This window comes from Monosiga brevicollis, genomic scaffold (genome assembly GCF_000002865.3).
Source record: "Monosiga brevicollis MX1 MONBRscaffold_31 genomic scaffold, whole genome shotgun sequence".
Classification (NCBI taxonomy): domain Eukaryota; class Choanoflagellata; order Craspedida; family Salpingoecidae; genus Monosiga; species Monosiga brevicollis.
Window position 1 is genome coordinate 249,948 of NW_001865068.1, and position 12,202 is coordinate 262,149.

General features: G+C 54.5%; 3 protein-coding genes across 3 annotated transcripts in view; 1 reads left to right on the forward strand and 2 right to left on the reverse strand.

Moving 5' to 3' along the window:
* MONBRDRAFT_34173 (uncharacterized protein) lies at window positions 1–1,913 on the reverse strand (the record flags this gene model as incomplete). Its single annotated transcript, XM_001749543.1, has 3 exons — window positions 1–1,082; window positions 1,273–1,382; window positions 1,775–1,913. 3 exons carry the CDS (start codon window positions 1,911–1,913, stop codon window positions 360–362), a joined length of 972 nt encoding a protein of 323 aa, XP_001749595.1. The 3' UTR covers window positions 1–359.
* Window positions 1,914–3,600: 1,687 nt separating this feature from the next.
* MONBRDRAFT_34174 (uncharacterized protein) lies at window positions 3,601–5,055 on the reverse strand. Its single transcript, XM_001749544.1, has 3 exons — window positions 4,469–5,055; window positions 4,212–4,314; window positions 3,601–4,084 (listed from the first exon to the last, which is right to left on the reverse strand). Exons 1-3 carry the CDS (start codon window positions 4,996–4,998, stop codon window positions 3,872–3,874), a joined length of 846 nt encoding a protein of 281 aa, XP_001749596.1. The 5' UTR covers window positions 4,999–5,055; the 3' UTR covers window positions 3,601–3,871.
* A 612-nt stretch (window positions 5,056–5,667) lies between these two features.
* MONBRDRAFT_29065 (uncharacterized protein) overlaps window positions 5,668–12,202 on the forward strand; it is a gene marked incomplete at both ends in the record, with an annotated part of 11,126 nt that continues 4,591 nt past the window's right edge. The window contains 16 exons of the mRNA XM_001749477.1: window positions 5,668–6,518; window positions 6,700–7,553; window positions 7,692–7,795; window positions 7,908–7,968; window positions 8,097–8,221; window positions 8,369–8,440; window positions 8,534–8,727; window positions 8,862–9,039; window positions 9,149–9,253; window positions 9,374–9,481; window positions 9,601–9,818; window positions 9,909–10,036; window positions 10,069–10,374; window positions 10,484–10,854; window positions 10,963–11,052; window positions 11,167–11,467. Coding sequence (XP_001749529.1) covers window positions 5,668–6,518; window positions 6,700–7,553; window positions 7,692–7,795; window positions 7,908–7,968; window positions 8,097–8,221; window positions 8,369–8,440; window positions 8,534–8,727; window positions 8,862–9,039; window positions 9,149–9,253; window positions 9,374–9,481; window positions 9,601–9,818; window positions 9,909–10,036; window positions 10,069–10,374; window positions 10,484–10,854; window positions 10,963–11,052; window positions 11,167–11,467 — 4,066 coding nt within the window. The remainder of the gene's footprint in view (window positions 6,519–6,699; window positions 7,554–7,691; window positions 7,796–7,907; window positions 7,969–8,096; window positions 8,222–8,368; window positions 8,441–8,533; window positions 8,728–8,861; window positions 9,040–9,148; window positions 9,254–9,373; window positions 9,482–9,600; window positions 9,819–9,908; window positions 10,037–10,068; window positions 10,375–10,483; window positions 10,855–10,962; window positions 11,053–11,166; window positions 11,468–12,202) is intronic.

Sequence of the window (12,202 nt, forward strand, 5' to 3'; positions counted from 1 at the left end):
GAAGTTCAAGTAAATTATTGCGCGCACACACACACACACACACACACAGAAACGGACTTGATTGATGATGGGTTGGCATATAGCACTCGCACACACGCACACCGACGTACACTCAGTGGTATCAAAAACATGGCTGCACACAACAGAGAACAAAGGCTTACATGACCGAGGACCATCGCTCACGCGAGGACAACGAGGAAAGGGCGGTTGAAGGCAACGATGGGTTCGGGGAGAAGCCGAGGTGGACGAAACAGACAAGACAAGCGCAACCAATACCACGACAGTGGGTAGCCTAAAGGGAAAGGAAAAAAGGACATCTAAAACAAAAAAAAAAAAAAAAATTGCACAAGTGCACCATGTTAGTGCGCGTTGAGCGCATACATGGGGTTCTTGACACGCCAGCTGCGGACAGAGTCCCAGGTCTCGGAGATGAGGGGGAGGGTGTAAAGGTCAAAGCTGTGCTTGCAAGCGGCATTGGGATGGTCTTCATGGGCACAGTCAGAGGTGTGCATCTGAAGGCGACCCGACTTGTCAAGGACCTTGAGACCAATCCAGTCTTGAAGGTAGAGGAGGGACTGGCGGAGAGGAACGACCACGCCCTTCTCGCCGGGGCCGGTGAAAGGGAGGAAGGTCTCAAACCAGCCCGAGGTAGGGGGGCTGATGACCTCGTCGACGGTTGAGTGGAGAAGCATCATTGACTTGAGCGAGGTGATGTGTTTCTTGTATGTCTCGTTCTTCTCGGGACGCTCGTTGTTGAGGTCGGCCAGGAAGCTGCTGTTGCTGCGGTACAGGTCGAGGGCATAGGGATCGCGCCAGTACTGGGCGAGGGCAAGACCGCTCTGCATCAAAGGGGAGTATGGAGCGCGACCAAAGATGACGCTCACGACTGGGGGCACGAGGGCTTCGACGCCACCAAATTGGCCGCCTTGTGGCGAGGCCCAAGAGATGAAGTTGATCACGGGGTACTTGTTGCAGCGCTGGAGATAGCCGCGAGACACGAGGCCGCCTTGGCTGAAGCCAATGAGGTTGAAGCCATCCTTGAGCTTTTCATCGGCGTAAATGTTTTCACAAAAGAGTTCAACCTGACAGGGAGTAAAAGGCCGAGGGGTCAAAAAGCGTGCCAAAGTTTGGTTGAGATCGGGGGGGGGGGGGCAATGAAAAGGGGCAACCAAGACAACAATCAACAACAATTAACACCATCGTCTTGGACAAGAGAACATTCATACAAGCACGACAACGGCGAGGTTTTGGCTCCAAATTGAGGCATCGAACCTGCTTGTTCATGTCCATAAAGACAGAGTCGAGGGCACCGTTGCCAACCTCCATTGACTTGACATAGATGCCGGGAAGCTGCTCGCGAATCCACTCAGCCACCGTTTCAACTAAGGCATTGCGAACAGAAGGTCGATCGCACGGTGAGAACGAGCATATTCAAGGCAGCGAGATTGGAGTCGATCAGAACATTGACTCGCGAAGAAAGAAAGAAGCATGATGGGCGCGCCGGGGACATCGCCAAGCGTGATGTCGCAAGGCCTCCACACACAAGGAAGCAACCAAACCGAAAAACAATAAAAAAAAAAAAGGATGGGGGGAAGGCGCCATCGGGGAGAAGAATCCTTCCCACAAGCAGCCCACTGTTCAGCAATGGCGCCAACGCTAGTGCCCCCGCTGCCTCCGCCGCCGCCATATGCCCCCACATGTGAAAGCCAAACAAACGTTTGGGGCGTTTGATCGCTCACACACACACACACACACACACACACAGATGACTTACGATTCTCAGCCGTTCCAAGAATACCATGCATGATAACCACGGGCGGGTAGGCCGAGTCCTCAGCACGCACGCTGGGCGCTAGAAATCCGCAGCAGCAGGCCGCCGCCGCCAGTATCATGGTCACTGAACACGCCCGCATCTTGCCCCGCTGCCCTTTTTTCTTCTTTCCAAGGTTAAACGAAAGAAATCACACACAAAAAAGAGAGAGAGAGAGAAATCACACACACACACAAGAGAGAGAGAGAGAAAAATAAAACACAACACACACACACACACACACACACACACACACACATGCTTGCTCCTCCAAACTCATTCTCTCTCTGTGTCTGTGTGTGTGTGGAGCTGGTTGTCGTGAATTTTGTCTGACAATGAGATTGCGGTTGTGGAAGGGCGGTTGATTTGGCACGTGAAACAGTAACATGACTGCAGTCACACAGTCACACTTGCAGTTACACACACTGCTAAAAATTTTCTTATATTGTGCCGAATGTGTAACCATGGTCACAGTATTACCTTTAGCCTTACCGCGCAACGAAGGGGGGTTACTGAATTTCGCGAATGGCTTGAGACGGTCTTTTTGCATGAAACGTAATACATAAGTTTGCTTGTAAGCGAAATGAAAAGTGTAACAGAAGTTAGACTATCGTAGAGGGGTTGTTTTCTCGGATTTTCTCGGCTCCGTCGTCGTCGCCGTCGTCGTCGTCGTTGCCGTCTGGGTGATCATCAGCACCCCGTTGGCCCGGCGCAAATGCAAACAGGAGGCGCGAGTGGCTTGGCTTGGCTTGGCACGGTGTCTCGTCGGATCGTGGACAACAAGCGGCTACCCTCGGGTTTTTTTTCCGCGATTGCAGATGCGCCGTCTGCCTGCCGTTTGGTTGAGCTACCCAACTGTGCCGGCAAGGGGGCCGTGGGGAAGGGGGCGTGTGAGAGCACAAATACGATCAGCATTCCCCCGCCTCATCACCCCCAGAAGCTGGCCTTTTGGTACTGGCCTGCTCGCAATCAAGTTGGACGTGGCTTGACCTTGTTAGTTGCACCTGCAACCTCACAGCAGGCATGCAACCAGCCAGTGAAGATGAGCGACGGAGCCGGCTCGTCACCGAGTGGTTTGCGTTTTGGCCCAAACCCACCCGAACGCGCTTTTTGCGAGGCCTCATTGACCGCACCTCTCGCGTCTCACCCGAAGAAGGTCGCCTCTTTGACGAAATGGACCTGGCTTCTCTTGCAGAACTACCTGCCTCCCATCGCGATGAACTCCGTCAAGCTTACGCCTGGTTTCGCGAGTTTGACGATGGTGCCCGCAACATGCTCATTGACATGCTCGAATCCATCGACCAGAGCCTCGTCTATGAGTTTTACGAAACGTATGCCGCCTCTCGCTGGTCCTGAGTCGGTGCCAAGCACTCGAGGCTCCAATCCTTGGCCGTACCGGGCACATGTCACCTCGACTCGAGGCATCCCACCTTGAGCACATCTTTCGCCCACAACCTGCTCAACGGCAGGACGTATGGGACATGAGAGGTTGGCCTGCATGTCTTGCTTTGTCTTGATCGCTTCGTTTTTGCTTGTCTTTTCAATTTTATTTCGTGCTCGTTCGAGGGACATGGTGAAGGTCATGTGCTCAAGAGTTGAGCCCCTTTCCCCCTTTCACCTCGCTCAGGCTGGTGCCATGTCAACCTGTACCCACGCTGCCGCTGGCCGGCAACTGGCACAGAGCCCTGTCCTGGTCGGTTCCGTGTCCGTGATGTAGTTTATGTGGGTACGCCTCCTCTGCATGTGTGTCTGTGACTGTGCATGTGTGTGCGTCTCAGCCCCTTGATCCGCACGTATCACCGATCAATTAAAATGAGTTTGCTACCCCATCGTATCGACTGGCACAGACGTCAATTGTTAACTCTCTCGTACACCTGCCATCACACAACACCTGCCACACACTGAAAGTGACGACGCTGACAGCCAACACGAGGCATGCCGCCCTGCTCAACCGCGCTGCAACCGGCATGGGCGCCACACTCTTGCGCAGCATGATACCCCACTGTGGGCTCAGATGCTGGACGCAAGCTCGCATCCATCACGTTGGACTGAACATGCTTTTCATGCCGATCCTTGCAAAACATATCGGACGCAGCCGCCCGTGCGAATCTCCTTGAGCCGACCGGCCGTGCGCAAACAGGGTAGATCTCGCTTGGTATGACCCGTGCCGGTGCTGGCCATGCGGCGCAAATCCTCTTCTGTAAAGTAAAAGACGCCAGGCGCATCCGTGTCGTGACACTCCGACTCCTTAAAGCGATGCCAGTGCGCCAGGGTCTGAAAATATCCAGAACCGCACAAAATGACAATAAAGGGGATGAGATTGCCATCAAAGTTCCAATCAGGCATACTGGGGGCGGGCGGGCGGGTGCGGGCTGACCCATCAGTAACCAAGCACACGCACCTCATCGTTCATTTGGGAGCGCTGCAACTGCAAGATCTCATATTTGCGTGTGACCACGTCCGTGATGGTGTCGATCAACGCATTCAGCTCCTCACGTGTCGCCCTGTCACACAACCGAGAGTGCATGCCAGAACCGTACTGAGCAAGCACAGGAATGGGAACCACCGCTGTCTACATGTGCTGCAACACAAAAAAAAAAAAAAAAAAAAAAAAACAGATCCGAATTCCCATGACACAAAGAGATGTGTATGCCTTACCGGTTGCGCATGTATTTGGGGATGGCATTAAACTCGTCCACGCGCAAGTAGGCCAACGTTGGCAGCGCGACGGTCCGCTTGGTGCCCTTGCCACGCGTGCCTTTTTTGGATCCATTCCCCTGATAGCGGGCATTGCCGGTCGCGTTCAACTGGGTGGTGCTTTGACCCATGGGCTGCAGCGGGGCGGCACCATGGCTCTGCTGGGCGGAGGCTTGCGTTGTGGGCAACTGCGCAGGCAGGTTCTCCTTGGCAAAGCTGAGGCGTTCCTGCATGGCCTCGGCGCGATCAACAAGTACCTGCAATGGCTCAAGGCTGCGCTCTTCAGCATCAAGAAAGTTCTCCCAGTCAGCGCATTGGGCCTCCACGGCGGCCAGCGAGCCTTCAAGGGCGGCCAGGAGCTCGACAATGCCATCGTTCTGGATGAGCTCGTCGCCCATTCGAAAGAGCTGAGCCCGATTGAGGCTGTTGATCTGCTTGCTAAAATGCATGACAACATCGTCCATGGTCGGGATATTGGTGGTGGCCGCCATTTTGCCCGATGCCGTGCCTGCAAATAATGGCCGTGGAGCGTCTCGCCAAGAATCAGATGGTGCCGAAAAGCTGACGATTTAAAAATACGCGGTCCCTGATTTACCAATTGTCTGAAGCCTAAAAGTATCTCAATGTTGATAGCAAAATTTCTTCAGCATAAAAATTGTCATACAAAACGTCAGCAAAATGCATCCAACGGATAAAAACCGCTTTTGACCGTTATCACACGCGCGGTTGTAAACTGGCGCGAATGAATTGTCGACGAATTCGAGAAAAACAGAAAAAAAAAGCATTCGTCTCTCTTTTGTTCTCTCTCTTTTCACTCACACACACACACACACACACACAGACTCTCTCTCTCTCTCTCTCTCTCTCTCTGACTCGCTCTCGCTCGCTGACTTTTCCCATTTTTTGTTGCTCGCCGTTGTGCCGGGCACACGTCAAGCATTTGCAGCTACGCGACTTTGTCGTCAGCTTTTGCTTGCCACGACTGGGCCTGCGGGTGTCGTGGCGGTGGCAATTGCCTTTGGGGTTTCGACGTTGACCCGTGACCATCCATGTCCTCTGTCGTCACGCCATAGTGGCGCCGCACAATGCGCACGACCCTGGCGAAGCCGCATTGCTAGAGCACCATTGCCCATCTCTGACGGTCTGCATCCTCAATTCACATGCCCGGCATGTCGGCGGCACTCATGGATGAGGAGGAAGACCTTCTGCCTCTGGCAACGGGCCGCACAGGCATGACCCTGGCTGTGGGTGGGCTCAAACTTTCATCCGGTCGCAAGCGGCACAGCGCCACGGCGGCACCCAGCCAGCTTGCCTCCCACCTCTTGACCCCGCCTTCGCAGCAAAGTCCAGGTGTGCGCTGCAGCTCGAGTCCCCGACCCAACGGGCCACCCAAGCAGCGTGCCAGCGCCCTCCTTGCCGCCCTGTCTGGCTCGGATGGGGACAGTGACAGCGATGAGGACTTTGAAGCCCCCAGCTCGGTGACTCCGCTTCTCGTCGCCAATCATCGAAACGCCTCCACCACCACACCTGTCGCTCCTCGGCTGCCCCACCCAGAACACAGCTTGGAACACAACCCCCAACGCCCGGCCTCCTTGAATCAGCGCGCAGATTCACCCCAAGACCTTTTTCCGGCCCTGCGCCCGCTGCGAGCCCGTTCGGCTAATAGCCCTGCACCCCATGCCTCTCCTCGTACGATCGAATCCAACACCCTGGCCGATGATCAGCTTGCAGCAGCCCTCGAGGCCTTTGAGGGAAATTCCCGAGCTATCCCTGACCCGGCTGAGCCAACAGATGAAGGGCTCCCCCAGAAACCAACCCACCCCACCACCTCTACAACTTCCTCTGCCTCCTCCATCAGCTCCGTCAAGACACCCCCTCAGACCACGCCGCCCGCCGAGCCCATCGTGCCTGCCACTGATGCCGACAGAGATGTCGCTGGTCACACCTTTCTGGACCGATTGATCTCTTTGCTTTTGGATCACATTGACCCGGCTCAAGACACGGCCCTCACGTACGTTTTGAGCAGTCCGCCGGTCCGCCTGGTTGGCTCGTTTGCTTGTTTGCTTTTCTTTTGATGAGTGGTGCACATGTGTGTGTACGTGGTCCCGATGTTCTACAAACTCCTGGCTTGTGCACATGTCTGGCTGACTCGTACGCATTCGCTTCCTCGCACAACGGTTCTCACTTGGCAGGCGGCGGCTCAACGAGCTGCGCTCTGGGCACGGCCTTGACCTGGCTCAGCATGAATTTTCGACGCTGCAACACGCTGATCGTGTCCTCTATCAACGCCGACACGCCCGCCCAGGCCCCATCAACGACAAGCGTAGCACAATTTCCCCACTCGCCCTCGATCACCCTAGTCCTGCCCGGCAACCCTGGTCTTCACACTCCAACCTAGCAGCAGTCGGGCCCGCCCTCGACGATTCTGCCGCCCCGCCAGCCAAGCGAGCTGCACGCACCACCATCTTAGATACGGCCGGGCTTCTCAGCGACCTGGATGACGACGACCTGGACGATGCCCCCAGCCAAGTGGTGACACATGGCGATGCGCGCCGGCCACCGCCTGCCAACCTTTTGAAGACTGACAGCCTTTCTAGCCTTGACGGGTCGCTCACTCATAACGCTCATCACCCGGACCCAGCGTGGAACGACATACACCCCGAGCAAAACGAATCCGATGGGGAGAGTGGGAGCGTGGTTTTTGTGGATAGCCCATCACCTCAAAAGCCAGTGCGGCGCCCTAGTTGGACTGAGTGGGATGATGCCATGGATGACGTAGACGACACGAATCGCAACCACCAGGCCGTGCCGGAAGATTTGGATGAAATTATGAATGATGATGAGGACGGCTACAACGATGGCGGCTTGCTTGTGGATGATGACGATATTGAACAGTCCGGGGCCATGGACGTGGAGGCTGACCGCACCTCTGATGTACGCGCGCGGATGGACCATGGTCATGGCACCGGAAGGGGCTTCAGCAGCACCGTGCTACCTACGAATAACAAAGACTTGGTACCCGGGCCTCCTGCCAACCCCCATGCCGGTTTGTCATGGCACCCGCCTTTCTCACTCTGCGACCCCTTACTTTCCGGCGGCCGAATAAGCTGTTATATCTTGGCATAGCCAGCGCCTGCTCACGATGCAGGTTCTCTCTCGCTGTTTTTTTTTTTTTTTTTTGCAGGCAAGCGCTTTGCCAGCTTTTTGCCCGAAGGGGTTTCCACTCATCCAGATCTATGCAGTTTTGAATTTGAGCACAGCATCGAGCTTCTCAAGGCCTTCAAGCAGGTGTGTGGATCCAGCCCCGATGCCTTGCGCGCTAGCAAGGTTTTGTCAACGGCTTTTATTCTCACCACTCACCTTGTGCGGTTTTGGTGACTCGAATATCTGGGTCTGGTAGCGCTTTGGCCTCCATCGATTTCGTCCGCATCAGCTCGAGGCCGTTAATGCCGCCCTCCTAGGTATTTTTCCTTTCTTTCTTTTTTCTTTTTTTTTTTTTTTTTTTTTTGCTCCTCGTAAAAGAAGAGCTTGTGATGCTTCCTCAATGCCTTGTCGGCTGGTTCACCAAATCTTTCCTCCTCTGCTCTAGGCCAGGATTGCTTTGTGCTGATGCCCACGGGCGGTGGCAAGTCTCTTTGTTATCAGCTTCCTGCCGTCACATCACGCGGGGTTACGGTCGTCATCTCGCCCCTCATCTCCCTCATTCAAGATCAGGTTAGAAACTTGCTCTTGCTCTCGCGTTGATCAGGCTGCCTCCAATTTCCTGTTCAATAACGAGCAGCACACCAATTTTCCCTCTAAGTTCCTTTCTGCATGCCATTGACCTTACTGCACCATGTGAACGGTACGCCGGGCAAACAGGTGGCTGGTCTACAAGCCCTGGGCATCCGAGTGCTGTTTTTGTCATCGACGCAGTCACGCGCTGAACAAAACGTAGGTCCAGCCAATGCAACTAGCTAGGCGTGTCCATGTACGCAAGCAAGCAATTTTCTTAAACGTGCCCTCTCGCTGTCTTCTCTCTTGCAGGAGGTGCATCGACAACTTTGCGCTGATGCAGTCCAGGACGACTTGTTATACATTACACCGGAACGTCTCAAGAGCTCAATGATGCGGCAAACATTCGAGTCGTTACACGCGCGGGGCTTGTTGGCGCGTTTTGTCATCGATGAAGCCCACTGCGTGAGCCAGTGGGGCCACGATTTTCGTCCCGATTACAAAGAGTACGATGATCGATCCTTCCCCGGCGCACACTCACGCACTTGCAAGCCAAGCGTCCCACCCACTACTGCTACCCTGCCCGTTCCTAGCCCCCGTTGACCTGACTCATTCATGGACCCCTGTTCATGTTGTGTAGGCTGCAGATTGTTCGACAGTGGTTTCCCCGTGTGCCCCTCATGGCACTGACGGCCACCGCCACTCCGCGCGTCAAGGAGGACGTGTTGAACATCTTGGGCATGCAGCGGGCCGTCACGTTTCAGAGCTCGTTCAACCGCACGAATCTCTTCTACGAAGTTCGCCCCAAGAAAAAGAGTGTACGGCCCTTCTCTGTCCAAACTTTTGCACGGACTCAAACAGCGCTTGCCCAAGCCCACTCATTGGTCATTTGCTTCTCTGGTCCGCGTGTGGAATGGCGCCCCACAGCTTTTCGCAGACATAGCTGCCATCGTTGCCAAGAATCGCGGCTCTTCTGGCATTGTGTACTGCATGTCACGTCGAGATGCCGAGACCACTGCCTTGGATCTACAGGTTGGTGGCAATGACGCAAACACGATCCCACATCTTTGCGCTGAGGCACGGTCCAAATTCTGACGCTTGACCGGTCCTCGCCCAAATGTTTCTTGCTTTTGGTGCCTGGAACCTTTGCAGCGCCGGGGTATCAAAGCCTTGGCTTACCACGCAGGCCTGGATCCCGGCCTCCGTAGTGAGGTGCAAGATGTATGGGCCCGCAGTCGTGCCGACATCATTTGCGCCACGGTATGTGTTCAACTCTGGCCGGGTGGCTTGCAGTGTGTTCTTGGCCTTTGCGCGCTGGTGGTCATGAAGCCCACTTCTCATACCTTGTGCACTGCCTCTGTTTCGCATTCGGCTCGTAGATTGCCTTTGGAATGGGCATCGACAAGCCTGACGTGCGATATGTCATCCACGCCACGCTGCCCAAGTCGATGGAAGGCTACTATCAGGAGGCGGGTCGTGCTGGCCGTGACGGTCAACCGGCCCAGTGTATTCTTTTCTATACGTTTGCTGACAAGGCGCGCCACGAGTTTATGATCAACAAAAGCGACGGCGATTGGCGTCAGCGCGAGCAGCACCGGTCAGTCCGCTCGTGGCCATCAACTGCACCACCATCTTTTTCGGTTTCTAGTTTTTCTGCGTCTCCTTTGAATTTTGTTTTTGTTTGTAGTTTTTTTCTCTCCCTCTCTCTCTCTCTCTCTCTTTCTCTCTTGCTATTTTTCTTTCTCTCTTGCTTCGTGGTGGAGGTGCAGATTGAGGTTGCGCTCACGCTTCACTTTGCACTAGGAATAATCTCAAGTCTGTCGTGTCTTATTGTGAGAATTTTCAAGACTGTCGCCGCAAACAACAATTGGCCTACTTTGACGAACAATTTGACGCTCGCGATTGCAACGACAATTGTGATGTCTGTAAGAAGGGCTTGGTCTTTGAAGAGAAGGATGTGACCACGCACGCCAAGAGCCTGGCCAAGCTCGTGGAGCATGGCAACCCAGATGGCCGAACACCCATCACATTGATCATGGTGATGGACGCTTTTCGTGGCTCTCGCAGCAAGCGCATCGTTGAGACGGGCTTGGTGAACCATGAGCTCCATGGACAGGGTGCCGGCTTGAGCCGCACCGACGTTGAGCGTCTCGGTCAGTTGAGCTTGTATTGGCCGGCTTTTTATCACGATTGCCAACTCTCGCCAACTCACGCTGTGCTGGTGTATCCGGGTGGGTTGTTCTGGTGGTGGCGGGGCCGTAGCACGCAAGCTCGTGCTGGAGGGTTATCTGGAAGAGTTCCACGTAGATACGGCTTATGGCACCAACACGTACGTGCGGCTGAGTCGAAGCAAGGCCGGAAGCTTGCTTGGTGGACGCGTCAGAATTATGCTGTCCATGGAGGGCCGCAAGGCGAAGAAGACGGCAGAAGCCCACCAGGACAAATCGGAGATTGCCGTGGCCGCTGAACTGGCCAGCCAGCCGCAGAATCTACCTTTGCTCACCGCATTGAAGGAGCTGGTGCTTGAGCTGGCCGGTGACTCGACCAAGACGCGGTCCGTGTTCACAACCCACCAGCTCAACCTGATGACTGTGGCTCGACCCCTGACCTTGAACGAATTTCGGCAGTGCGAGGTAAGCTTTCTTGTTTGGCGAGGGTTTTGGTCGCGTCTTTGATGGAGCACATTCGCATTCACGTTTTACCTATACAAATCTTCTTGTCACCTTTTCTACATCAATTAGGGTGTCACGCAAGCCAAAGTCAAGACCTTTGGCACGCGTTTCATTCACCTCATTCGCAAACACACGCCCAACGGCAAGCGCGAAATTTCGGTTTGTGCCATTGCCACGGCGTGTTGCCAGACCCCAGACTACACCTGAAATCCGTTGGCGGGCGTGCTCTCATTTTTATTTCCATGGCTGCCACATCTTGCCCTGTCATTGAAGATTCCCCTGGTTTCCCCGCATTTTGGCGCCTCGGATGAGCTGGATGACTTTGAGTTTGCATCTCGCCGCACATCTTCGTCGACGGCAACAAAGCCCCGCTCTGGAGGCGGCAAAGCCAGCAAGTCGAGCAAAGCCTCCGAAAGGGCCAGCAAGACGACAAGCGGGAAGAGCACCAAGACTGGCTCGACCAAGCGATCCTCTAGTGGCGGCCGCCCAGCTTTGCCAGCAGGGCTTAGCCGGTCTGGCTCAAACTCCCACACAACGGGCTCGACTGCCAGCACGGCAAGTCGTGGAACCGTCGGTCTGGCACGGCAACCCTCTTCTTCTTCTGGCGTACGGCCTTTGGGCATTGCCGGTCGGCCCCGTAAGCAGCAGAAAGGTCATTGCGCCTTTTGAATTGCTGCCAGACCATCACTGTCTGTGCACGTAGTAGGAACCATACGCTTTGTTTCATTCTTATGTTTTGTTTTGTTTTTTGTTTTTTTTAACCGACCTCCATCACGTTGGCCACGCCAAACACGTGATTGCAGTACCAAAATCCCAAACATAATCAATCCCCGAAGCTCCCAAATCAATAGCGTGTTTATCCTCCCAGCCTGTCGCAAGCAAACCCTTCTCTTCCCTTGCCACAGACCCCTTCATAATTGCTTCCCGTGTCTTCAATCTCAATGTATCCGTCCACCCTCTTGACCTGAAACCGCGGCCCAAAGAAGAAGCACCAGAGATGTCGCAGCATCTGCACAAGAAGAAAGATGCGCACGTCTCTCTTGACCTTCTTTGTATAGTATCCATGTACATTTTCATAGACTTGTGCGATTCCTTTGCTGTTTTTGCTGCTTTTCTCTCCTCTCTCTGTGCTTTTCCTTTGTGTCTTTGCTCTTTACTTCTCTCTTTCTCAAACCGACCAAACCAATTCACTCTCCTCTCTCTCTCTCTCTCTCTCTCTCTCTCTCTCTCTCTCTCTCTCTCTCTCTCTCTCTCTCTCTCTCTCTCTCTCCTCTCGCTCTTTATCTCTCTCTCTCTCTCTCTCTCTCTC